General features: G+C 45.7%; 1 protein-coding gene and 1 long non-coding RNA gene across 13 annotated transcripts in view; both read left to right on the top strand.

Annotated features, from left to right (window-relative positions):
- Positions 1-20244, top strand: part of HERC1 (HECT and RLD domain containing E3 ubiquitin protein ligase family member 1) — a 194808-nt gene extending 174564 nt beyond the window's left edge. For all 11 annotated transcript variants that reach the window (XM_047074980.1, XM_047074983.1, XM_047074989.1 and 8 more), the window contains exons 65-78: positions 888-1069; positions 1771-1926; positions 2643-2765; positions 3747-3849; positions 5399-5568; positions 7182-7320; positions 9271-9440; positions 10661-10830; positions 11111-11276; positions 12064-12140; positions 12936-13188; positions 13689-13841; positions 16665-16970; positions 19599-20244. In XM_047074980.1, the coding sequence (XP_046930936.1) occupies positions 888-1069; positions 1771-1926; positions 2643-2765; positions 3747-3849; positions 5399-5568; positions 7182-7320; positions 9271-9440; positions 10661-10830; positions 11111-11276; positions 12064-12140; positions 12936-13188; positions 13689-13841; positions 16665-16970; positions 19599-19784 (2354 nt within the window). In that variant the 3' untranslated portion in view covers positions 19785-20244. The remainder of the gene's footprint in view (positions 1-887; positions 1070-1770; positions 1927-2642; positions 2766-3746; positions 3850-5398; positions 5569-7181; positions 7321-9270; positions 9441-10660; positions 10831-11110; positions 11277-12063; positions 12141-12935; positions 13189-13688; positions 13842-16664; positions 16971-19598) is intronic.
- Positions 20245-24431: 4187 nt separating this feature from the next.
- LOC124508523 (uncharacterized) overlaps positions 24432-25925 on the top strand; it is a 51163-nt gene continuing 49669 nt past the window's right edge. For both annotated transcript variants that reach the window (XR_006961273.1, XR_006961272.1), the window contains exon 1: positions 24432-25763. This is a non-coding gene — a long non-coding RNA (uncharacterized LOC124508523). The remainder of the gene's footprint in view (positions 25764-25925) is intronic.

The following is a 25925-nucleotide window of genomic DNA, read 5'->3' on the forward strand; positions in this document are numbered from 1 at the left end:
TTTGCAAGCTGTTTTTCATGGCAGTGCTAGAATTCAATGATATAAATAACTATTTTAAGACCCATAAAGATTGTTGTAAACAAATTCTTATAAAATTACAAAACTGAAATTAGGCAACTATTAATAGCAATAATCATGCATGTGTTTCCTTAAGAGTAAAAATCAGTTTCTATGGATATGTGCAAATGTACGAAAGACTTTTACAGAGTTCTCAGAGTGCTGTCAAAGACTGTCAGAGTTCTCTGACTTGGAAAAAGTATATCCCTGGAGAAACCACTGCAGGAGCCCCTGGCTTGTTCCTTAAGTCAACTTTTACTGACTCCAAAGCCTACAAGAGAGCAAAGAGGGTTTTTGTATTAAAAGCATACAAGTAATAATGAGTTGAGAACCAATTCCGAAACAGTTCTAAGTTCTCTTCCTTGAGATCTAAGTGGGAAGAGCACAGCAGTGGGGACGGGAAGGTGGGACTCCTGGCCGGAACTACCACGTCCTGCCTCTAGGACCTTGCACAAGCTATACTAGACCTCTTTGTGACTTGGTTTACCCATTTGTAAAAGTGGTGATGATAATATTTGCCTTGTAGGTTTTATGTGAAAATAGAGAGGAGATAATCCAGGTAAAGCATTTATAGGAGTGGCTAGAACATGGTCCTTAATGATTAACTGTTTCCGTCACCCTCCTTTCCTTCCTGGTCATCATTATTTTATGGGACTGCTCTCAATTTACTAAGTTATGGCTACAAATGTGATTTAAAATTAAAGACATTGTTTTTATTACTGTAGTGCAGTTTTGGTGTTTTTCCATTCTAAGAGTATTCTGTAGCAACTGTAACTAAAGAATTTTAACATCCAGTGATTCTTGTTGGGTTTCTTTCTGCTCTGTTCCAGGATTTGTGGTGACCCAGCTGGTGACATCTTGTGGTTCTGATGGTCACTCAATGGCCCTGACTGAAAGTGGTGAGGTCTTTAGCTGGGGAGATGGCGATTATGGCAAACTCGGCCACGGGAACAGCGACAGGCAGCGGCGCCCCAGGCAGATCGAGGCCTTACAAGGAGAAGAAGTGGTGCAGGTCAGGCAGGACATGGATAAGTTTGCCTTTGAATGAAAATATACTAGCTGTTGAATAGGGTTCTCAAATTCATGTAACAGGAGATAATGGTAAAAATACATTATACAATCATTACAAGAGATCCACTGTTTCTGGTTGTTCATTCTTGACTTTGTCAGAAGTTTGAATGGGCTTTGGTGTTAGAATGGAGTCCTTTTTCCTGAACCAGCTGGTTGGCCCAGGCTGGGGTACTCCAGGTCCTTGGAAGAAAAACAGTGGGGTTTAGCTTCTGCCCCATAGTTCTGGACACAGTATTAGTTTGAATGAAAAGCTTTCCATTTACCATTATTGTTACCAAGGCTGAGTTGTACACATATTCTGGAAAGTCAATTAGTGATTAATGTAAAATTGCCTAGCACTTTAGCTTTCACAAAGCATTTCCACATTTACTATTACACGTGGTCTAGGTCATCTGTACACAACTACAGGATAGCAACAGTTCTTCCAACGCAGGCTCTTCAGCTTGGTCTTCCTGAGGATGATGAGGTGATAAGATTTGAAGGAGCAGGAGGGCCACTTGGGCAGGTCGGACATACTGGTCTTGAAGACCCAGAGTTGTCAGTGAAGTTTATTACTATATTATTACCCGAAAATGACGGAGTTCTTTATTTCTTAGTATACTCTCTTCTTAATTTTTTTTTTCTTCTTGGTTCTGTCTGTAGATGTCTTGTGGCTTCAAGCACTCAGCAGTGGTAACTTCAGACGGCAAACTGTTCACTTTTGGGAATGGTGACTACGGTCGTCTGGGTCTTGGAAACACCTCTAACAAAAAACTACCAGAGAGAGTGACTGCACTGGAGGGATATCAGATTGGACAGGCAAGGAATAAATCCATAATATGTTTCATGGTCGTAGATTCGTATTTCCTCTGTGTGCACTGAGACTCTGTTCTTTCAGGAAGACTAGAATCACCAGTTCTACTTAACCTCATGTACATTTTGTTTGGCGTACTTGGATCATTTGTCATGATTTTTTTTCCCAATGTGAAAATTAACATTTTAAGGCAAACAATGTGACCAACATATAGAAGCCTTAATTCAGGATATGAATGTTTTAAAAACCCCTCTGTAGTACAACTTGATATAAAACCTTTAAACAATACAGATTTTTGTCATTGCTGTCTGCTAGTTTTGAAGTAGATGGCTGAAGTGCAGCATCATGGGTAGCTACTGCTCTTAAGCAATATTGTCCCTGTCCTGTATACATTGAGACTATCTCTGAACAAGGAGGTATTTTTATCTTTTCCTGTATCATTCCTCAGACGTATAAATGTTTTTAGTCATATGTACTTTTTCCTCTTTTATGCTCTCTGATTCTGAGTTAGCCACAGGTATTGAAAGGATTTTGCCTTGAAAGAAAAAGTTATTTTTTTCTTTGTGGACATTAGGAATTTTTTCTTACACATTTTGGTTAACATATGCAGAAAGTCCTGAAATTAATAAAAATACAAATATATATAGCCGAAGTCTCGGAAGCGGGTATGTGGTTTAGGTGCTATGCGTTTGTCTTACTGAGTACCCTGTTATTTCTCCAGGTGGCCTGTGGTTTAAACCACACTTTGGCAGTATCAGCAGACGGCTCCATGGTGTGGGCTTTTGGAGATGGGGACTATGGAAAACTAGGCTTAGGAAATTCCACTGCAAAATCTTCCCCTCAGGTCAGTATTGTCTTTGTGTCAGTGCCTCTTTTTACTTGGAAAATCGTTTACCTTTAACATTAAGTAAATTCTTAATGAAATTTGGAAACTTCTATTACTTACTCTTAAATGTCCAGCATTTTGGATCTTGGTTTTAAATAAGCCATTAATTGCTAAAATGAATGTAAAAATTCTGCATGGAGAAGCCTGTGTCTCCATACACAGGCCGAACAATGTAGGACTATCTCCCACGTAGAGAAGAAATAGTTATAAACATGTCTCCAAGGTGTCTTATGGAGGGAACCATGAACAATCTTTTGTAACCTTATGCTTGCAGCTGCCATTTTAGCTTATTATTATCACTGAATTATAGAGGTATATGCCTCCTTTTAAAAAATAATAAAAAGGAAATGCAGAAAATAATAAATTAGAAGCTAGTATGTTACAGGTTTCTTGGCCCTGCAGAAGACCTTCTGTGCAATTCTTTTAGTGGGTTTTCCTAACACGTTTAACAAGCAGCATGATTTACGAATATTTAATATGTATCTTCAACTCCAGATGCCCTATCATATATAGTCTGTAACATCTTGATATCTAGACTGCTGAATATTCCGCTAGGGATGTGGAAAGCCAGGAAACCATCTCTGGGGTACATATAAAGCAGTTATTATCACCTCTGAAAGTAGAAAAAGCCTAACTGGGAGCAGCCCGTGGACATGGTCTTGCAGTATTATTTAAAAGGCCACAGGATTCTCTTTGGTCTCTGTTGCCTAGAGAAATGCTTTCACTCACCTGGGGTCCTAGGGATTTTAGTCAAATGCCCCTGTCCCCAACACTCCCTCCCACAGATTCAATTTAGGAGTGTGAATTTGGGTGGAGACAGGTAGGTGACAATTAGTATTTGTATTAGTAGACAATGCTTGTTTATACAGGCCAGTAGGCAAATTCAAAAGTGTTCTTATTTTCTTTTTAAAGTATGTGCTTTATGCTTATATTTTTCAGAAAGTTGATGTCCTTTGTGGAATTGGAATAAAAAAGGTTGCTTGTGGAACTCAGTTTTCTGTTGCATTAACCAAAGATGGTCATGTGTATACCTTTGGTCAAGGTGAGGCATTTTCCAGGCAATACTTTACTTGTCTTGTGTACACATGTATTACAGAAACATTTGCCTTCCAGTTTTATGGAAAGTGCTCTAAATTGAGTTGTGTTTTGTTCTGGGTGATGAATGGCCACTGTGACCTTCACTCACTAGCTACTTTTCTGCTCCTTTTTCATGAAATTTGTCATAAGGACAAACTCTTCTCCCCATTGATAGTCTGTCATACCAGAGCCTTTGATCCTGCCAGAAGAGTTCCTGCCAAAGCCCTTCCCATCCTCCTTTCTTCTCCCTCCACTGTTCTGCCATAAACACTTCTTGACCAACAGAGCTCCTCTGGATCCTGTCTGATTCCCCAGCCCTCTCAGGGACTGGGGATTCAGGTCTTAGGAATTCACAGGCATTCAGGGTTCAGATCTTGAGTGGTTCGTAGTCGAGTCATCCACTGTGGGATTCCCTGGCAGTATATTCACCTTCTTAAATCGAACTTCTTAGCAAGTTGTAGTGACTGAGGAAGGTGTAAGGCAAATGTGAGGAAGAGGAAGGAATAAGTCGTGAATGAGGTTTCTAATCTTGGAAGAACTCTAATGCCGCTAACTGAGGACAGGAAGCTGGTTTGGAAGTAGGTAAGAACTTAGTTAAGGTCATACTGAATTGGAGCCATATACTCTAGGTATATGTATGGAGATGTCTAGCAAGTTATTGGGGATTTGGATCTGGAACTCCAGAGAAATTGGATATGGAGATGTAGGTTTGCGTAATGCACAATAATAGTACTTAGAACCATGTTAACAGGCTCAGGAAGCCCACGGAGAGTATAGAATAAAAAGACTTGGATGGAACTCTAGGGCAGGTGAGCACAGAAAGAGGACTGGGGAGAGTTGGCTTTGAAAGGGGTGAAAGAGAGGTTGCCAGTGAGCCAGGGTAGTGAGAAGTCTCTGCAGGGTGGGAGGGGGCTGAGGCCAGGTCATCAGAAGGTTATGTGGAGCTCCAGGGGCTGGAGCCTGAGAAGAGGCTGCTGAGAAGAGGCAGTTAGGAGCTGCTCATGGCTTTTGACAGTACAGTCTCAGTGTAGTGGTGAGAGTGGAAGGTAGGCTGCAGGAGGTGGCCAAACCAAACAGTTCTAGAGGCCATGGGGTAACAGGGGCTGGCCTGCACTTTCTAGAAGTTTGGCAGCAGAGGGAAAGGGAGAAGTTGGCTGGCAGTTTGAGGACAAGGCAAGTTGAGCAACGTCTTTTCTTAGAGTACAAGAACTGTAGGGCCTTTCTTAACTACCTGCCAATCCTCTCAAATAGGAGGATACTGGAGGTGCCTCTTGGTTTGAAATAAGCTGCTAATTTTAGATTTATTTATTTTATGAATAAGGAGTCTGTGACATTTTGCAAAGAAACAGTTTCAAACTTCATCCGCTCAGAATCCAGTATACCTTACCAGAATAGCAGCTTTGGCTCTAAAGAGTTCTATATGTCATCGCCATTCCACCAGAAAAGTTAGAGAACTCATTAGAAAACATAAAGGACTGTTGTATGCCATCCATAAATTTCCTCTATTTCTTCAGATCGCTTGATAGGCTTGCCAGAGGGGCGTGCTCGCAATCATAACCGACCACAGCAGATCCCTGTGCTGGCTGGAGTGGTCATCGAAGATGTGGCGGTTGGAGCTGAGCACACTCTTGCTTTGGCATCAACTGGAGATGTGTATGCCTGGGGGAGCAATTCAGAAGGGCAGGTAAATATTTATCTTGCTTGCCTCATATTCTAGAAATCTGACAGTGTTCCTCGTTTGGTAAAGGGATAAGCTAGGAAACTCATAAGATCTACCACGATGCCTCACACATATCACTTTGACACGGACTGAATTATTTGTGAGTCCAGTTGTGTATGTGTCTCTCTTGATTGTGGCCAAGTAGGCATTACACCATGGTTTTAAAAAAAATCTGATGGTATAGCAAAGCAGGTAAGGGAATTAACTGAGTATGTGTGTGTATCTACACTCATTAAGTACCTGGCACATAGTAAGCAGCACTTTAGGGGTATTTGCTATTGGCATCATCATGATTTTTACTATGGTAATGGGTGAGATTAGGTCCTAGGAGCATCAGTTAATCTGGAAAATGGAAAGAATGAACCCATACTTTTATGTTTAATAATATGACATAGTACTGTACATAGTATGGTGTCCATAGTATATTTGTGTTTCTGCAGGAAGTCTTGTCATTCTTGTTCTACAGAGGAATAAACTGAGCCTCTAAGAGCTTGAGAAAAGATTCAAGAAGTTGATGTATTCAGCCTACCTTATATATGGAGGAGACACAGATTTGGGTGGGAGATGTCTAGGATGCCTGCTGCTACAGTGGCTTTCAGCCCTGCGTGCAGAGCCACATTCCCTTCCTCCGTAAATCCTCTCTGGGTCTGTCTGCCCATAGAGCCAGAGGCCCTCAAGTTCAAGGTCTCCATTGGTCATCGGTGACTCTGTGGTCACCTCATCACTATGTTAACAGATGAGGAAGCTGCTCATCATTGTGGTTTGCATGCACAGTGTCTTAATGAGAAGAGAGTTGATGCTGAAGACATCTTAGGGAGGTCACTGGCAGGGTCTTGACATGATTCTCTCTAATGATGTCAAGGTGCTTAGCTGCTGAAACACTGGGTGTCCAGTCACACCCTAGGAACAGAGACCTGGAGATGAGAATCTGCTTCTGTGTACGTTTTTATAGCTGTTTATTTATTGTTACCCAGGCATCCCATCTTAAAAGGAAATCCGTGTGTTTTAAATAAAAGCTGTGTAGATCATTCTGTTATTTTTTTTAAACTATTCATGAATTAATTTCCTCTCTAGAAGTGGAATCCAAGGATGTGTTCAGTCATTAAGACTCACTGCTAGGGGCGCCTGGGTGGCGCAGTCGGTTAAGCGTCCGACTTCAGCCAGGTCACGATCTCGCGGTCCGTGAGTTCGAGCCCCGCGTCAGGCTCTGGGCTGATGGCTCGGAGCCTGGAGCCTGTTTCCGATTCTGTGTCTCCCTCTCTCTCTGCCCCTCTCCCGTTCATGCTCTGTCTCTCTCTGTCCCAAAAATAAATAAACGTTGAAAAAAAAAAATTAAAAAAAAAAAAAAAAGACTCACTGCTAGATTTGGAATAGCCTTGTTGCAGCTTGGTTTTTAGGAGACAGTCTGAGCTGTGAGGACTATTCTGATAGAGACAATCAGAATTAACTTCATTTTTTTGATGTTGGTTAGTACAGATATTTATTTGTATCTGCTACCACCTAAGGCAGATCTCATCATCTTGACCTCCTCTCTTCCTCTTTGTAATTGGCTCTGTATTTTTGTAATTTATTTCCAGCTTGGCTTAGGCCACACCAACCATGTTCGAGAACCAACCCTGGTAACAGTCCTGCAAGGGAAAAATGTCCGGCAGATCTCAGCTGGCCGCTGCCACAGTGCTGCATGGACAGCGCCACCTGTCCCACCAAGAGCACCCGGTGAGGGATGAACTACCCTTCTCCTGCAGCTTCTCTTTCAGCAGTGCCCAGCTGCTCTGTCTGCTTGCCATTTTCAGACTGCATCGAGGCATCATTCTGAAACCGCCAGGCCTCCCCACCCAGCCAAAGCAGTCTTTGTGCTGCCAGCACTGTAAATACTTTGATAGCAGGTGATTCTCCTGCAGACCTCACACAAAGCCCTCCCTCTCTGCACCCCGCCAAAGAAAAAAACCTGTCACTTAGGCAAAAATGTACAATTTTAGAGCAGCAACTAAGTGTTTTTTCATATTTATATGAAAGAAGTGATGAACCATAGCTTTCTAAGGCTTGCTGTTAGGAATAAAGATTAAAAGGTCTGAGACCATCTGTCAAATTCTTCACACCCCCCCCCCAAGTTAACCATTTGAAACATGATGTCTGTGCACTGACACAGAAAAAAAAAATGTTGCCATTTTACTCCAGCATGTAGTAGGACCGATAGGCAGTTTTCTACCTTTTTGTTTATTATTAAATCCTTATAAAGCTACAAAAACATATTAAGAAAATGTGTATTTGTGTACTTAACATCCTAGCAAGTACTGTCCAGATTGGGTCCATCTTCCATTCCCTGCAAATGTGGGGCATTTATCATTCTTAAGCATTTTTTTGATATTGGGGCTGTTTCTCTTCCAGGCCCTTAAGCCCATTATTTCTACCATTCTCTGGTGTCTAAGAGACTAGAGTTTCCCTAAAGCAACCTTGTGCCTGGGAACTCAGTATCCTCTTCCCTTTTTGCTGACCTCTACTTCTAAGCCAGAGGTCCCTGGGGAAGACTCACCATAGAGAATTTTTTCTTCTAGATAGGTATCCTTAGAGAGCAAATGAGGACTGCCAAGTAGAAGCCAAACAAGCAGGAGATGGTTTCTGATTAACAGAATCTGAAATGAGTAGTGCTATGCACATACTGATAATTCCACGTATTCAGGGTCCTCTTCATCTTCCAGAGAGATTTCACTTGCACTTCAGGAGAGAGGCTATGCAGTGTGGTGGTTAAAAGTCCAGACTCTGGAGCCACATTGCCTGGGTTGAATCCTAGCTTCTCCACTTATAAGCTGAATGAATGATCTTCAGACCCAGTTTCCTTGTCTGTAAAATGAGGATAAAAATAGTCCCTATTGTAAAGGGCTATAGGATTAAACAATTTGTGTGAAACTCTTAGAATAGTGCCCAGCACATAGAAGTACTCAATGTTAGCTTTTACTAATAATATTAATAAAATTAACTAGAATAAAAATAAGCTGGGAACTGAGCTGTACAAATCTTTATTTACACAAAACTCAAATAAGTAGGGTGTTGTATGTTTACTCTTTTATGCATTTTTAATAAGAGGTTCACCATGAATGTGGTCCTTACAGTCCTTGCTTCTGCAGAGCTCTTATTCCTCAGTACAAAGCCTTCATAAACCATGCACCCATAGCTTTCCTTCTGTCATGGTCACTTTCTCTCAGATCCCTATTGAGTGTGGGAAGTGACTGCTGAGTTGCCCATTTCCGTTTTCCAGAATTGCCTACCTAGTCCTGGCTTACATCTTGTGTTTTATGAAGATGGCAGTTACTGAATATGAAAGGAAGAATTTGGGGTGTTTTTGTTTTCTTGTGAAGGAACTGTTTAGGCCCCATAGTTAAATGGAAAACTAAATTAAACTAAAAGTTTCCATAATGATAAATAAAAAAGATGCTTTAAAAACCAACACGCATGCATCAAGAAATAAAGGTGAATTGACGGAGAGAGGAACTGATAAATATGTGATATGGCAAATATAGACAAATAATAATTAGGGAACTTAGGTGGTAGGAATGGGTGTTCATTGTACACTTATCTCACCTTCTCTCTGTGTTTGAAAATTTTCCAAATACTCAAAATGAAAGCAGTGCATTTTCCTTTGTAAGTGTCCATTTGCTCTCTGGGCAGGTGTGTCGGTACCTCTGCAGCTGGGCCTGCCCGATGCGGTCCCCCCCCAGTATGGGGCGCTGAGGGAGGTGAGCATTCACACTGCGAGGGCCAGGCTCCGGCTGCTCTACCATTTCTCTGACCTCATGTACTCATCCTGGAGGCTGCTGAACCTCAGCCCCAACAACCAGGTAACATGTTGGCTTGGGAAGCACTGCTCTCCAGGTCCCAGGAAAACACTTTTTACTCTCAGCTCCCAAAAGATGTAGAAAAGGCAATAATAGTTCTGTTTCCATTTTGTTGCTGGTTTAGCGATAGTCCGGATACTGATAACTGTGCTGCTGGACACAATGCTTTGGTTTGTCCATAGCTCAAGGAAGTATGAATGGCTGAGCATGTATTTTCTGTAAAGTTCAATATGTGATGTGATTTTTAAAACTTAAGCACACACAGATGTTAGCACCACAGTCTAAGTGGTTCTGTAATGAATCTGAGACACTGGGGAGACTTCCTTATCTCCTTACAAATGAGCATTCTGGGTCCTGTGGGGGAGATAAAGTAAATCTGGCTGGTTTGACTGCCTTTGTAGGACAGTCTGTAATTTAGGAAGAAAGCAAGCTGGTTATGTTTGTTTGTTTGCGTAATGTATAGACATGCCTGCCAAAATGTGTCACAGTTTGTAAAACTGTTAGTCAGAAATCTTTGGGTAGCCAGTCATGGGGCATATGAGAGATTTGACAGATCATTGTTAGAAATAGGTGATCAGCCAGGCAACAGAATACTGGGCAGCACTAAAGAAAATGTTAGAAAACTGTTTGTAATTCATGGGAGAAATGTTGATGATAAAAAGTTAAGTGAGAAAAACAAAAAATTGTATAAACAGTATGTTCTCAACAATGCAAAAAATGCACACACGGAAACTAGAAGGAAATAGATGAGAGCGATAATGTAGATTATGGATGACTCATTTGTGTGCGTGTGTGTGTGTGTCCTTTTCTGTATTTTCCAAGTTTTAAAAAATGATAATCATGTATTTTATCAGAAAAAAGGATTTGTAAAAAGTTAATACTACTATCCAGGTTTATACTTTTTTTTAATGTTTGTTTTTTTTGAGAGAGAGTGCGTGCGTGCGTGTGTGCGTGCTCAAGCCAGGGAGGGGCAGAGAGAGTGGGGACAGAGGATCCGAAGTGGGCTCTGCGCTCACAGCAGCAAGCCTGATTTGGGGCGTGAACTCACAAACCACGAGATCGTGACCTGAGCAGAAGTTGGATGCTTAGCTGACTGAGCCACCCAGATGCCCCCCCAGGTTTATGCTTTTAATTCATGAAGAATTATGTTCTAAAAGTGAGAGGTGTTATTTCTTTTGAGCCTTAGAGTGTTCCATTTCTGAGTAGCTTACTTTCTGTTACAGAACAGTACATCCCATTATAATGCTGGAACATGGGGCATTGTACAGGGACAGCTTCGGCCTTTGTTAGCTCCAAGGGTCTACACCCTGCCAATGGTGCGCTCCATAGGGAAAACCATGGTTCAAGGCAAAAACTATGGACCTCAAATTACTGTGAAGAGGATATCAACCAGGTTAGCATATGTGTGTATGTTTCACTGTCTAGCATTTTTTTAGATGAACCTTATTACTAACTAATCTCTGTGACCTTCGGCTTCTTCACTTGTAAACTAGGATAGTGGCAGTGCTTCCCTTAGTGCCCAGTGTGGTTATGGTGGGCCTAGCACACTGTTTGACTGTTGTTAGGCTGGATTGTTCATTCACTGATGGGAAGATACCTTCAAGGGACCTTTGTGGTGGTTTGGGAAAATTAGTGAGAGTTGTTTTTCATTCTGTTTTCCCTTTCTTTTAAAGAGGACGGAAGTGTAAGCCCATCTTTGTCCAGATAGCAAGACAAGTAGTTAAGCTGAATGCATCAGACCTCCGTCTGCCCTCACGAGCGTGGAAGGTTAAGCTGGTTGGTGAAGGGGCGGATGATGCTGGGGGAGTGTTTGATGACACGATCACAGAGATGTGCCAGGTATATTCATGCAGTGTCCCTTGCTGAGTCATGTGCTCAAGTGGTGGCTGTTTTTTACTGTTTCCAGTGACTGCTCTGACATGTTTTTATAAATGTAGCAAGGATGCATTTGTGAGCCTTATAAAAATCACGCTGTTAATGATGTATAGGTGAATTATAGCTACGGTTTGTGAAATGATGTGTGAAGGTACCTGTCAGTGATTAACCATCTACCAGTGACTCACAGTCTGTGGTGCTCTAATACTGGCAGAGGAAACAATGATGACACATACTTATACATTTATGTAATAGACAAATCCAGGACCACCCGTGTGCTCCGATTAATTCTGGTGCTTTTAGAAGGAAGTGAACTGCCAGGTTCTAGCGGAATTAGAAAAACAAATACTAAGAGTTTGGACTGGTTCTTATTTTGAGATCTGCAGTGACAACTTTGCTTCCAGATCCACTCGACCCTTCCTGCTTTGCTTAGTAGCAGGATTTTTCTAATCAATCCTATGACTGAAATAACTTCTGGCTCTCCTTTGTTGGTTATATTCGAATAGACCTATACCCTGCTCACAGATACCCCAACTCCTTCCCTGGATTGACTTTGTTACTTACAGGATATTTTCTACATGGGGAAGGTTTCTAGTTTCATTTTAAATTAAAGCCACAAAAATTAATAGAGTTGCCTGGTTGTCACATAACTATAAATTCCTCAGAATATTCTCTTTTCAGTATGATCTTTAGTTTGTTCTCTTGATGCATTTGATTGTCATTTTTCAAAAACCTGTTCTTTCTTATACAGGAACTTGAAACTGGTATTGTTGACCTTCTTATACCCTCTCCCAATGCTACTGCAGAAGTGGGCTACAATAGGGATAGGTAAGGCAGTCAGCAAGTGTTTGTTGACTATCTACAGTAATAATGATAATAATAATGATAGTTCATTTATTGAGTGCTGACTGTGTGCCAGGCACTGTTCTCAGTGCTTTACATATGTTATCCCACTGAATCCTCATTAGAACCCAAAGGAGTAGGAACTGTTATTATTACCATTTTACAGGTCAGGAAACTGGGGCACTTCCGTCATGACTTTGTTATAGGACCAATTCAAATATCATACAGAGGGGAGAGGAAACTCAGACTTGATAATGAAACCTGACTTATTTTGTGTTTCTGAAGGCCCGCATGGCCTCCCCTCAAGGAATTTGCTGCATCACAATTCATCAGAAAGATTAGCTATGCTATTAAGTCACAGCACTTAGTCTTAGCAATTATCTGTATTGCCAAATTTTAAATTTTGAATCCTGCTGCATGGACTCATAAATGATAAATGATTTTAGGAAACAGAGCATCCTGGAGCAGGTAGCTTAGGGGCTAATAGACCATTCAGTTGCTATTTTATGGTTCTTCTAAAAATAATTCAAAATATGGTCCCTGGGCTATCCAGAACACTAGCCCCATGGCACATGTGGCTGTCGGGCACTCAAAATGTGGTTAGAGTCACTGAAGAACTGCATTTTACATTTTATTTAATTAATTTGAATAGCCACATGTGGCAGATGACTACCAACCATATTGAACAGCACAGGTCTGGATTATGCTATAGCTGTCGGATAACTTATTTCTAATAGAAATGAAGGCAGTTTATTTGAAATATTTCCTTTAATTTTGCAGGTTCCTTTTTAACCCCTCTGCCTGCCTTGACGAACACTTAATGCAGTTTAAGTTCTTGGGGATCTTGATGGGGGTTGCCATTCGCACAAAGAAGCCTCTGGACCTCCACTTGGCCCCTTTGGTGTGGAAGCAGCTGTGCTGTGTCCCACTCACCCTAGAAGACCTGGAGGAGGTGGATCTGCTCTACGTGCAGACCCTCAACAGCATTCTTCACATTGAAGACAGTGGGATTACCGAGGAAAGTTTCCATGAGGTGAGTCTTGGCCAGTCTGCCTTCTGCTGGTTTTAACTAGAATTTTTCTGTGTAAAACTCAGATACAGTCTTCCACTTGCTGTCTGATTAACTCACGCCATATCCCGTTGCTGCCTGAGCAGCTCAGCCCCAGCAACTGACATAGCTGCCGATGGGTGGAGTTGACACCAGCACCCCAGCTTCTGCTCCTTCCTCCTGTCAGCTCTCTGCCTGCCAGGATGGGCAAGCGAGGGGGCCCAGTTGGAGAGAGGGAGGCCTGGGGTGAGCAGAGTTCATCAAGCCTCGTTTGAGAACAGAGGAATTTTTAACTACAGCCTCATAAGTCAGTACTTTCCCTTCTGATCAAGTGGCATGATTAGCTACCTGGATTCCTTGTTTTTATCCTTAAAATATTTTTGATGTTATTACTGTTTTTGCTATATTTGTGTGTAATCTACTTTTATTTGTTACATAAAAAAAAAAACGGGTTCTTTTTGTAAAAATTTTTTTTCTCTTTTTAGATGATTCCTCTTGATTCTTTTGTTGGCCAAAGTGCTGATGGCAAAATGGTTCCCATAATCCCTGGTGGAAATAGTATCCCACTGACATTTTCCAACAGGAAGGAGTATGTGGAGAGGGCCATTGAATATCGACTTCATGAGATGGACCGACAGGTGAGATGACATTTGGAACGTGCTTGTGAGTGTTTGCAGTTGTCTTCAAAGAAGAGCTAACTGGTTACTACTGAATTTTAATGTATGAACTTACCATGTCAGTTAACTTGTATCAGAATTTCAGCTGCTCTTCAGAGACTTTACAGGCCTTATCTATGAATTTCCTGTCATCTTACTCAGGGCCTTAGGACAGCTCTGAATTGGTCACTGGTTGGATTAAAGGACCAAGCTCTCACCCAGACTTTTAGACCCCAACATCTTACTCTTCCCCTGTCTTGTTTGTCTCTATCTCTTACTGTCCCCAGCCCAGTGTCCCCACTCCAGCTGGGTCAGTCAGGGCCCATGCAAGTGAACCCCTAAACACTGGTCTTGCAATCCCACACGAATCCCTCTTTCCCCCTCCTGCTGCAGTCCTGCAAGCTCCAGTTGAAAATTCATCTCTACCGACCAGCTTTCCTCCAGGTCCATAGTCTGTAGAATTCTTTTTTGTTACTTAGAAATTTCTCAAGATATCACAGTATTTCTATATTGTGGTCTAAGGACTAGGCCACAAAGTTTAGATTTTGTTTCTTTAATTACCCTGTCAGACTTTGAGTGAAGTGTGTGCGTATGTATGTATGTATGTGTGTGTGTGTGTGTGTGTGTATATACATGTATAAATACACACATACATACATACACACACACATCCATACACACACACATATCATATATATATGGTGTATCCTCGATATTCTTGTTCTGTGCTGACATGTAGTAAGCATTTAATAAATAATGAGAATGTGATGAGTGACCAGAGAAATGAATATTTTGTCCAAAAATGGGACAAAATTTTTGGTTACACAGTCCTTAATAGCCATTTTAGTAATACTTTATTTGCAGAATATGTTAGGGTCTTCTTGAGAGCTATACTGAGACTCTAAGGCTATGTAGTGATTTGAAGTGTATATATATTCTGCACCCTTCACTCCCGCTTCCTTCTTTGACTCTGGCTTTGGGCCAAGTCCGGTCAGAAAACTGTTATCCCTTAGCTTAGTGAAAGCAAATCCTGTGAGTGACGCTGTTAACAACATCCAGGGCCTAGGGTTTGTCTCCAGTTCTTCAGAATTTTAATCCTTAGAGTACATAATTGACTAAAAATGTATTGGTCACCCCTGCAGGCCAGGTTGGGACCAGGCACCCTCAGGTGCACTTTTTCCTATAGTTACCCTGTAACATAAGGGTTACTGTCACCATTTCACAGATGAAAGCACAGAGTCCAGAGAAATGATGTGCCCAAGGCAAAGCCAGGATCCCAAACCAGGTTTAACAGTGGGGTCTAGGCTCTTCTGCTGGCCCTTCATTTGAGGGTCGGATTGACCCTCCACTCTCAGCTGAGCTCTTCTCTGCCCTGGCTTTGTTCCTCTTTCAGAAATGAGGCCTTCTTCCGCTCTCACTTCCTCCATGTCTCTTAGAACCCAGTGTTTTTCCCACAGCTGTCCCCGTTTGTTCCCTGCCAAGCAGCCAGCCCCATACCCCAGCCTCATTTTTTTCCAGACAGCTTGGTTTGTATTCTGCCAGGCATGATAGCTTGTGTTGGGACAAACTTTGGCTAGGGTATTCCCTTTAATAACAGTGCAAACTGCCCTCACTGCCACTCCTGTTTCTTAGCCCTGGGCAGGACAGCCTTATACCAGTCACAACCCCAGGGCCTTCCCCAAGGTGTGGCTCCTGTTGAGGTCCTCAGATTTTGTTTTGCTTTTTATCATTGTTGCTTCTGAGTTGGCCAAGAGTGAAGAAGTATTTGTGAACAAGTCTTGAATGGTGATGAGTCTGTGCGTAGGGTGTGTGCATTGCTGTGCAACCTTGGGTTTTTTCTTTTCTTTTTAAGTTTATTTATTTTGAGAGAGAGAGAGGGTACAAATGGGAAAGGGGCAGAGAGAGGAGAGAGAATCCCAGGCAGGCTCCACACCACCAGCACAGAGCCCGACGCAGGGCTCACGAACTCACGAACTACAAGATCATGATCTGAGCTGAAGCCAGACGATAACTGACTGAGCCACCCAGGCGCCCTCCTTGGGGGGGATTTTTTTAAACAGACTCGGGCAGCCCCTGGCAGCTCCCGCACCACATTCCCCAGCTGACCTGTTGTGAGCACCCCACTAGGAGAAAAGAAGCAATGTAACTGGTCACACAGACTTGCATTAAAAATTCTCGTCATAGTCACATGAGCAGCAATCATTTGCCTTGCTTCTCAGATGAGAAAATTGAAGTAAAAGAAGAGGTGGAGCTTGGATTCAGACCCCAAGTCTCCTGATTAAATCTTCTGTCCTTTCTACCCCCTTCCCACAGAAAGTCTTGCCAGTTTTACTTTCTTCTTTGTACATTTCTTTTTTCTTTTTTTTTTTACAATGAGCACAAATAAATTTTACGAAAGGATAGAATTATTTTCAAAAGAAAAATATGAATGACGAAAACAGTAGAAGCTAGACACATCCTCCAGGAGCTTCTTACCCTAATGAGGAGACCAAGTAGCCTACAGAGCCCAGTGTAACAGTGCGCGGCCACATGTGTTTAGGGGTATGAGCGGGCATGGCACTGGGGGGCCCAGCGGGCTGAGTTTTGTGGAGGCGGAAGGCGGGCTCCTAAATGGACTTGATCTGGGACCAGAAGGGGTGTACAAGTCCCACAGGCAGGGAGAAGCTGTAACAAAGGGGCAGGGGCAGGTGGGCCATGTGCACCTGCACCTGAGTTGTGGGGAAAAGTGGGGGTCTGGGGAATGAGCAGGCGGGAGTTTCCCGGTCTCTGTGCACACGTGTAACAAACAACTTGTCCTGGGAGCAGGTGGCTGCAGTCCGAGAAGGGATGTCCTGGATCGTCCCTGTGCCGCTGCTGTCCCTCCTCACGGCAAAGCAGCTGGAGCAGATGGTGTGTGGGATGCCCGAGATCTCCGTGGAAGTTCTGAAGAAAGTGGTGCGGTACCGGGAGGTGGACGAGCAGCACCAGCTGGTGCAGTGGTTCTGGCACACGCTGGAGGAGTTCTCAAACGAGGAGCGGGTGCTTTTCATGAGGTTTGTGTCTGGAAGATCTCGACTACCAGCCAACACTGCTGACATATCTCAGAGATTTCAAATCATGAAGGTTGATAGGGTAAGTAAGCACGCCTGCCTTCCTGGCTAATGTCCGCCCCGCCGCCTCCTTGGTGCTTGCATTTTGGGAAAACTGAACTGGTGACCCTCAAGTAGGCCTGCCAATTCAGGCTTAATGTTTGGAATTTCCAGATTTAAAAAAAAATCCAGCAGAAAAACTTGTTAAGAAACATAACTTGACTGAAAACAGCCCTAAATGGATATAGAAATCACACTACAGCCAGCAACATTTGATAAATCCTCCAGTATCTTCCTGAGTAGAAGCTAAGCTTGCCACTGGGGCCATCGTGTTGCCTCTGCCCTTATTTCCTGCGCCTTTTCATCATGTGACTTGTGCGCTCAGACGTGGTCTTGTCTGTTTTCACAAGACACTAACCAGTAACTGGCGCACGTACTGCAGGAGGAACATGAAGACGGGAACAGCAATACGTGCTCTGTGGCTGCTGTGTGGTGCGTGCCGTGGAGCAGGTGTTGTGGCTTCTCTGCAGCACAGCCCCAGCCCAGCTGCCATTTTGACAGATGGCTTAGAAATAAAAGGGCTCAGAGCCTTAAATGCACGCTGCTGCCGGAGTCATCTTTCTCACACCCATCTGACCTTGTCACTCTCCTCCTTTCAGACCATTCAGGAGCCCCCTGACTCGAGGATAAATGCCAGCTGCCTTAGTGGCCTTAAATACCTCCACAGTATGGCCTCTGTCCCTGCCTTCTGATATCACCTCTTAACACATAGTGCCTTCTGACCGTAACAGACTGCTTATCTTTTTTCCTGACAGACCACGCTGTTTCTACACTCATGTGCCTTTGTGTAGGCTCTTCCCTCTGCTTTAGGAAGTTCTTCACACCCCTTTCCATCTATGCCTGGCAAGCACTTACTTATCCTTTAGTCCCGATACCAATGTCATCTCCTCCAGGAAGCCCTCTCGGATGCTTTCCTGCTGCCCCTGACCCTTCCTGAGGCCAGACTTGGATCTCCCTCTGTCTACCTCCTGGACACTTGGTACATACCTTGAACTCAGCATTAAATTAGAATGTGTTTCCTCTATCTCTTTACCTCCCAACTCCTCAAGAGCTGGGCAGTCTTCCGAGCAGGGCCCATCATGTTTATTCTGGAAACAGTAAGGAAAGTAGGGCCTCTTCACACAAGGACCCTTCCTGCCAGTTTCAGCGTCTGCCTTTCTGGTGTTTTTCCAGTAACTATTCCTGGAGGTTGCTGTAGCCAAAGCTGTCCCTCCCCCACTGCCTCCTGAAGCTGCCGGCCTAGGCTAGGCTTGCTGGAGAGGCCGTGCACAGGAAGGGCTATGAAAAGAACCTTTCCATAAATTTTCTACATGACTTGCCAGAAACTATAAGTTGTAAATCTGTTTTGTTGCTTCAGAGAGAGGTGGGTGGAAGAAATGGTTTGCTTCTATTCAGCTCTGGAAAAAACCCTTGCCTTGTGTCCATCCCAAGCTACCCCTGCCATCCCGGGAGTTAATCCATCACTAATCCCCTGCCTGAGACTTTTCAGCCTCAGAAAACTGACCACTACAGGTCCTTCCTTTGTGACTTTCAGACCATCGCTCCACCTTCCCGATCAGATGCACCTGTTGACATTCCCCTTGAGTGTCTTTGCTGGTTGTTGTTTTTCTGCGATCGAGGTTTCTGTGTCCTCACTGACTCAGGCCCAGTTAGGCTTGTAGGCCCTCCATCTCCCACGTCTTTGAGGTGTATTCACCAGGTGTAGGGCTCCGGGGAGGAGGAGGAGAGCCAGTTTCAAGGAGGTGAGCGAGAAAGAGAGGCCAAATGCTTTTTTAAAAACTTTTTTTTTTAATGTTATAAAAATGTAGAATCATTACCATCAGTACAGATAGTTGGGCAGCCAGTTGTGTTTGCAGGGAGGGCCAGAGAGCGTATGTCGCTTCCCTAGTAGCGGCCTTTTCCACCTTTCACGTATGTGGCGCGCCTCCCAGTCAGCCTCCAGCATAGGTGGTTCTGTGTGCTGTATTTAGCGCAGCCTGCCCCAGGCACTTTTCGGCTTTGCTGCTGGTCATCGTAATGATCATTTTAAATGTCTGTGTCACTGTCAGTTAGATGGATGGACTGGGATTTAATTCACTGCTCCCTCCTCGTGCGAGCTGTGTGCTGGCAGCCATCGCAGACGAGGGACAAGGAATGCACACTGGGAGGGATGGGCGGGGATGGGGTGGGCGTGGAGGAGGGCGGTGACTCCCTCCCAGTTCCTTCCATTTCACCGGCTGGCAGGGGATCCCTGCAGCCGCTTCAGGCGATAGGGAACGAGCTCTGCTGCGCCGACACTCCGTGGCAGGCACCGCGAGAAGTGTGTTCTCTCACATGATCCTGCCGGTCAGGGCTTGCTCTCACCTTCCACACGGGGCCACTGGGGGAGTGAGGACAGGAAGGAACCCTCTTCGCCAAAAACCTTGGTGGCCGTGGGACACCAGAGCCCGCCTTCCTTCCAACACAGCACAGTCTGTCCTTCCCCTCTAGTCGGCCCTGCAGTCCTGTCTGTGGAGCCCATCTTAAAGGCCGGGAGAAGTGCTTTCCTGATTTTGGGGGGGGGGGCAGCAGTCACAGGTACCCCGTGACACCCTGATGCTGCAGTCACGGCTCCGGGTCTCTCTCTCCACAGCCTTATGACAGTCTGCCTACCTCACAGACCTGCTTCTTCCAGCTGCGGCTGCCCCCCTACTCCAGCCAGCTGGTCATGGCCGAGCGCCTGCGCTATGCCATCAACAACTGCCGCTCCATCGACATGGACAACTACATGCTCTCGCGGAACGTGGACAACGCCGAGGGCTCCGACACCGACTACTGACCGCGCGGGGGGGCCACCAGCCCCTTTTCTCAGTGATGCTCACTTCCAGTTTCATGTGGATATACTTTTATGGTAACTACATAGATGTTTTAGGAACATAAACCGACATTACAAACAGTGGCCACATTTAGTTACTCTAAATGTAACAAAGAAATTAGATGTTTTTATTTTTCTGTGATTGTACAAAAAAAAAAAAAAAAAAGACAAAGTGCTCTCAGTCAGGTTTTTCCCTCCACATTTTTGGTCACTTTTGATAAGTTTGCATGGAACCATTTTGGTGCATTTTTAGTTGGGAATGGTACATTTTTGTAAACCCACCCAGTGAACATGAAATTGTACATTGTGTATAATTGTTCATTAGAAAGGACAGTTTTACATGAATATTCATATATTTATTTTGTTTTAATTTGAATTGCCTGTGCAGGGTTCCTTATGCAGAGAAATAAAGCCGATGCAGGAACCAGAGCGTGGGCTGCTTTTGTTACCTCCAGTGGAGCCTCTGACTGAGAAAGGACAAGCTCTGGGGCTAGTCTCACTGTGACGGCGTTTTGACCCGTCAGAAACACTCCTTCACACCGAGTGAGCTTGGCTTGGAGATGACAGAGCAGCCTCTGGGAGTGGGAAGCCCCTACTTTCATTTATTCTATCATCCTGGCTGCCTTACTTCGTCCCCTCACCCATCACCCGGGGCCCTTGGGTCAGCCCGTTGGCCTGTCCTCTCAGCAACCCCCTTCCTCCTCCTCTGAAGCTGGTTTGAGTGTAACATGCTAACAAGAGCCTTTCCGGAATAGCCCCAGTGGGGAGTGGCTCTCCTAAGCAAGGAGGAAGCTAACGAGAGTAACACGATTTAACCTTGCTTGTGAGGAGTACGTGGGGGCTTAGAGAGCCTGGCGGTTTACAGTCGTGCAGTCGGACCGCCATTGCTAGTAGGCACTCCGCACGCACGAATGAGTGACCACGAGAATGAGTGGGTGAATGTGCGAATAATATGAGAACCAGTGAGTGGCTTTCGTATCCTTGAATGGTGGATGGTGGGAAGTTGTGCATGGGCTGGGGAAGGGGTTACACTCGTGGGCATGTCAGAATGAGCGGGTGGTTCTGGGAGAGGGGGCCATCTCAAGAGCAGCTATGAAGGTTCTGGCTGCCGGGAGTGGGAACAGGAAGAGGGCAAGGCCTTTGGGTGGTTTGTCTTCATCTACAGCCAGTTCGTGCCACAAGTTGCTGCAGTACTTCATGGACCGAGGACAGTTCAGTCAAATGAGGTGCCAGATGGAGAGCTTTGCAGGCACTTGTTTTCCAGAAGGAAGGTAGAAAATAAGTATTTTCAAAGAGAAATTGGAACAAAGATACGGTTTTGTGTTATATAGATATTTCCCAGTGACCGTGCCTAATAATACATGTCACAACGACACGTTAGTTTTGTCGAAGAGAAGCCTTCAATTGGAATTGGGTCTCAGAGGGAGAAACTACAGCTTCTGGGAAGCCACAGGGGTTCTGGGCAAAGACGAACCTTTAATACTTGTTGTGAGAGCTCAGTCAGCAGGAACAGAAGTGGTGAAGGGCTCTGGGCCTAAAGCACTCAGCCTGGGGTGGAAACACACTGCCTAGGCCTCTGGGCCAGGAGGGAACTGAGAGGAGAGAGGCCTCTGTGTGCTCCTGAGGTCTTGGACAATGCCAGAAGACTGGTCTCTCAGAGCCTCCTGGGCTGGTTCCTGGTAACAAGTGGCTCTTCCCTCTTTCTGAGCTGGGCTGAGAGTGTGCCCAGCTGAAGGCTACATCTGCAGTCTCGGGGTTTATTTTATTTTATTTTATTTTATTTTAATTTTTTTTAAATGTTATTTTTGAGACAGAGAGAGATAGAGCATGAGCAGGGGAGGGACAGAGAGAGGGGGGAGACACAGAATCCGAAGCAGGCTCCAGGCTCTGAGCTGTCAGCACAGAGCCTGACGTGGGGCTCGAACTCACAGACTGTGAGATCATGACCTGAGCTGAAGTTGGACACTTAACCAACTGAGCCACCTAGGCGCCCCTCAGGGTTTATTTTAAATAAAAATAATGCCTCAACCTTTGAAAGGCTCTGACCTTTGCTGCCACATTTGATTCTTGATTGTAGGGCAAAGGTGCCCTCAGCAGGCTGATGCTCATGGTTCCAGGCGCCACCTGTCAGGCTTCCTGGACGGCTTTTCAGGAGGTCTGACCCTGCAAGGAAAATCTGCATAGACACCTTGATTTTATAACAGATGCCATTTCTTTGCTGGAAACCTGTCTTTTTTTTTTTCCTTTTGTAATTTGCTGATTTTTAGAAGCCCTGACAGAGAGAGGAAGGTTGAAGTCCCTGGTCTGAGGGGTTGAAGTGGGCCCAGCACAGGTGTTTATCCCCTAGTTCACTTTCAGCCTCTCTCTAGAGGCTTGGGCAGTTTTTTATTTGCTGGATTCATTCAGTTAAATACTTGCAGTTTTTTTGACCCTGACATAGTCTCCAGAGAATTTGGACCCCCAGCTTTTAAAATTTAAGATTTTCCCCTGGGGTGCCTGGGTGGCTCAGTCGTTTAAGCAACCGACTTCGGCTCAGGTCATGATCTCACGGTTTGTGGGTTCGAGCCCTGTGTTCACTCTGCGCTGACAGCTTGGAGCCTGGAGCCTGCTTCGGATTCTGTGTCTCTCGCTGTCTCTGCCCCTCCCTTGCTCACACTCTGTCTCCCTCTCAAGAATAAATAAACGTTAAAAAAATTTTTTTAAAATTAAGATTTCCCCAGAGGCCTTTCAAAGGGCAGCTTTGTTCTGGGCCTCCCAGCTCTGTGGCCCTTGCCCAGCCCTGCTAGTCAGATGTGTTGAACTTGGTTTTTAGCCGAAAAAACGTCTTGGGCATTGTATCCTACAGCTGGAGGAATCCTAGAGCTAAGGGGTCAGGGGACCTCTCCTTTTACAGACCATAACCTGAGGTCTGGAGAGGGAAAGTGCCGGATCACAAGTGTGTACAGGCTACAGCTGGGAGCCCTGGCTTCCTGTGAGCGCGCCCACCGATGATAGTAGAACCCAGAGAGCTTAGTTCCCGCCAGTCATCCCACCTGTGCAGAAATGGGCCCATGTGTCCCTGTAACACAAACCTCATGGCACCCCCCCCCCCCCCGCCCCACCGGGAGCCTCCACCTGCCAAGGAGCATCCTGGAGCCCCTGACCTAAGAGCGTGCGGCTCCAGGTTCTGCTAGTACTGAGGTTCCCGTGCAGACCAGCTGGCACCGTGTGGTGACTGGCATCAGCCTTCCACCGGGGAGCACCGTCCTGCCCGGGTGCCCGTGCCAAGGCTGAGCGCCCTCCCCCTAGCTTTTCCTCTGTGTAGCCATTGGCTGCCTTGGCCAAAACTGAGTGAAGAGTGCGTTCAGGAGCTGGAGAGTTTGTAGTCTGCTCTAATGGAAGCCATGAGGACACTCGTAACCTCCAAGCCATTTTCAAGTGGCTTTGGAACACAGGCTCCCGTCTCCCCTGGCATCTGTGGGGATGCCTTGGGCTTTCTGGCTGCACCCTTGCTGAACTGTGCCTGCTGATGGAACACAGACCCCATGGGAGCTGGGGTCAGTCTTCTAGCGTGGCTCAAATCAAGTGATGTCCTCCATCAAGTGTTCCTGGATCACCCCTATATAGACCCTGCTTGCTTCTTCCTGGTGCCCAGGCCTTGTGGGTTCTGCCAGGCACTTGGCTTTTCCAGGCCCCCACAGATGTGGATGTGAGGACGCCTCTCCCTACCCCAGCCCTCCAGGCAACTGCACATTTAGACCTGATCTCATCAGAGCGTCACAGAGAGGGTACTGGTCCTATTGTAGAGATAAACAGGCTCAGAGAGGTCATAACTTGTCAGAAGTGATGGATGGCAGAGCTGCAGATCACTCAACACTCCCCGCAACCCCAGATGATTGAGTCCGTGGGTTAATTAGGCATGTGAAGTCCCTTGTTCTATGCAAATCTGAGAGAAGACCTGGAACATTGTTACTGATCAAGCAGGGGAATGACTGTTCTGTCAAGGGCTTCTTGCTCAGTGCCCACTGATGTGAACAGCACCTGTTAGAAGGCAGATCGGAGAGCCATCTCATCAGTGTCTGCCTTCTGGCTGTTCCTCAGGTGGCCCTCACGCCCCGGGGAGGGGACAGGGCCCGATTCAAGCTGGAGAAACTGTTGGATGCAGCTGTCAGCACGGCTTCAGTTCTGTGGTCACTACAGCCTCAGTATGTGGGGGATTACTGGGCACCACAAGCTTAGCCAGGGGATTTAACCCTCATTTGTAAAAGAGCTTCCATAGGGAGAGGGAAAGGGGGCCTCAGGTTACCCTATTCCAGCTGAACTTGCAGTGACTTCTGCTTTACACACATAATGTCTTAATCCTTAGAAGAGCCCTGCAAGCAAGATTCTCTAGCAATCCCAATCCACAGATTAAAAAGCTGAGGGCCAGGGGCACCCGCCTGGCTCAGTCAGTTAAGCGTCCAACTCTTGATTTCGGCTCAGGTCATGGTCTCACAGTTCATGAGATCAAGCCCGAGTAGGACTCTGTGCCAACATCTCAGAGCCTGCTTGGGATTGTCTCTCCCACCCCCCACCCCCCGCCCCTCCCTCGCTCATGCAAGCTGTCTCTCTCTCTCTCTCTCTCTCAAAATAAATAAACTTAAAAAAAAAAAAGTGAGGTCTGGAGAAGGCTGACTGCTCTCAGTCAGAGGAGAGCCAGAAACTAGGATTCTGTTGTTCCCCAGACTAAACCCCCCAACTCAGGGCAAACAGAACCTGCTGAGAATTCAGGCTTATCAGAGATAATAAAAGCAAAGCCCAGGGTTTAAGTGGTGCTATTTTAAACAAACATTTAACCCCATGGAAGCCTGAGCTTTCTTTAAACATTGTTTGCAGGAGTGGGGGAAAGGCCGGCAAGGCCTCCTTCTAGAGTCTGGAGCTATGGTGGGTAAACTGGAAAATTACCCACCCGGAGGAGTGGGGCCCTCCCATTCCAGAGTAGCTGGCGGCCTGAGGCAGCGGGGCTCTCCCTACACAAGGGTGTGAAGGAACTATGCCAGGCGTGGCCTCAGTGCAATTACCCACCTGTTTCTGGGCTAAGCGCTGGCGAGACAAGGGGGCCTGGGCGCAGCTGAGGCCTTTTTGGCAGTCCCTGGAGGGGTTGGGATGGGCTGGGTTGCTGCTTGCCTGCCCACAGGTTCTGCCTGGAGAAATTTCAGCTCCTGGGAGTCACCTACATGTATATCATCTCTGCTTGGGGCCCTGGCTCCTGCGGGTAGGTTGGGTGGGGGACCTCCAGCTCTCATTTCCTGCTCACAATAACCTCTGAGGCCCCAACGGCCGCCCACATCCCTATTTCTCTGATCTCCTTTTCTGCTCACCTTTCCTCCTCACTCACTCTGCTCCGGCCACGCTAATCACCGGGCCTCCCCTAACTCACGGGCTCTGCTCTTGGTCTGGAGCCTTGCACCGGCTATTCCCTCCACCTGGAATATTTTCCTGCCAGATGCTGCTTGGCCCCCTCCCTCACTTCTTGTTTCAGATGCTGCCACTCAGGCTTATATTGATCAACCCCTTTTAAGTAGCTTCCCTCTCCCCAAACCTTCGCCAGCAGTTGCCAGACATCCCCTTCCCTGGTGCTTCCTCCCCACCTTCCGCCACCGTAGCTTTATTTTCTTTTTATATACCAATTACTGTCCCTTCTACTAGATGGTAAGCTCCGTGAGAATGGAATTTCCTCGCTGGTTCCCCAATATTGGGCAACCTTGAGTAGGAATGGAGAGCCTCTTTCCCAGAAAAGAAACACCTGGCCTCAAGTGCCTAAAGGCCCTAGGTAACCGCTGGTGGTGGGCGGAGCCAGAGCGTGAGCGTCGCCTGCCCGCCGGCCCATGGCTCCCTGCCTTCCTCTCTTAACCCAAGTTTTCACCGTGTACCTGGGACCCGGAGGCTGCTGCCTGGACGAGAGCCTATACTTTGTGGCTAAAGGTGAGACATCAGTGACTAAAGCCCTGAAATTGTTAAGTCAAGGCGTGTGCCCATGTTGAGCAAGTCCAGCATGTAAAAATCTAACTTTGTATCAGCTTCTAATTGGTTTCATTATCAAGAGACTTAACCGGGGCTGCTGCTCTTGTTTTCAAATCTTTACTT

Source organism: Lynx rufus, unplaced genomic scaffold, assembly GCF_022079265.1.
Source record: "Lynx rufus isolate CCGP_SWC_20201006 ecotype Redwood Valley unplaced genomic scaffold, mLynRuf1.p SCAF_13, whole genome shotgun sequence".
Classification (NCBI taxonomy): Eukaryota; Metazoa; Chordata; class Mammalia; order Carnivora; family Felidae; genus Lynx; species Lynx rufus.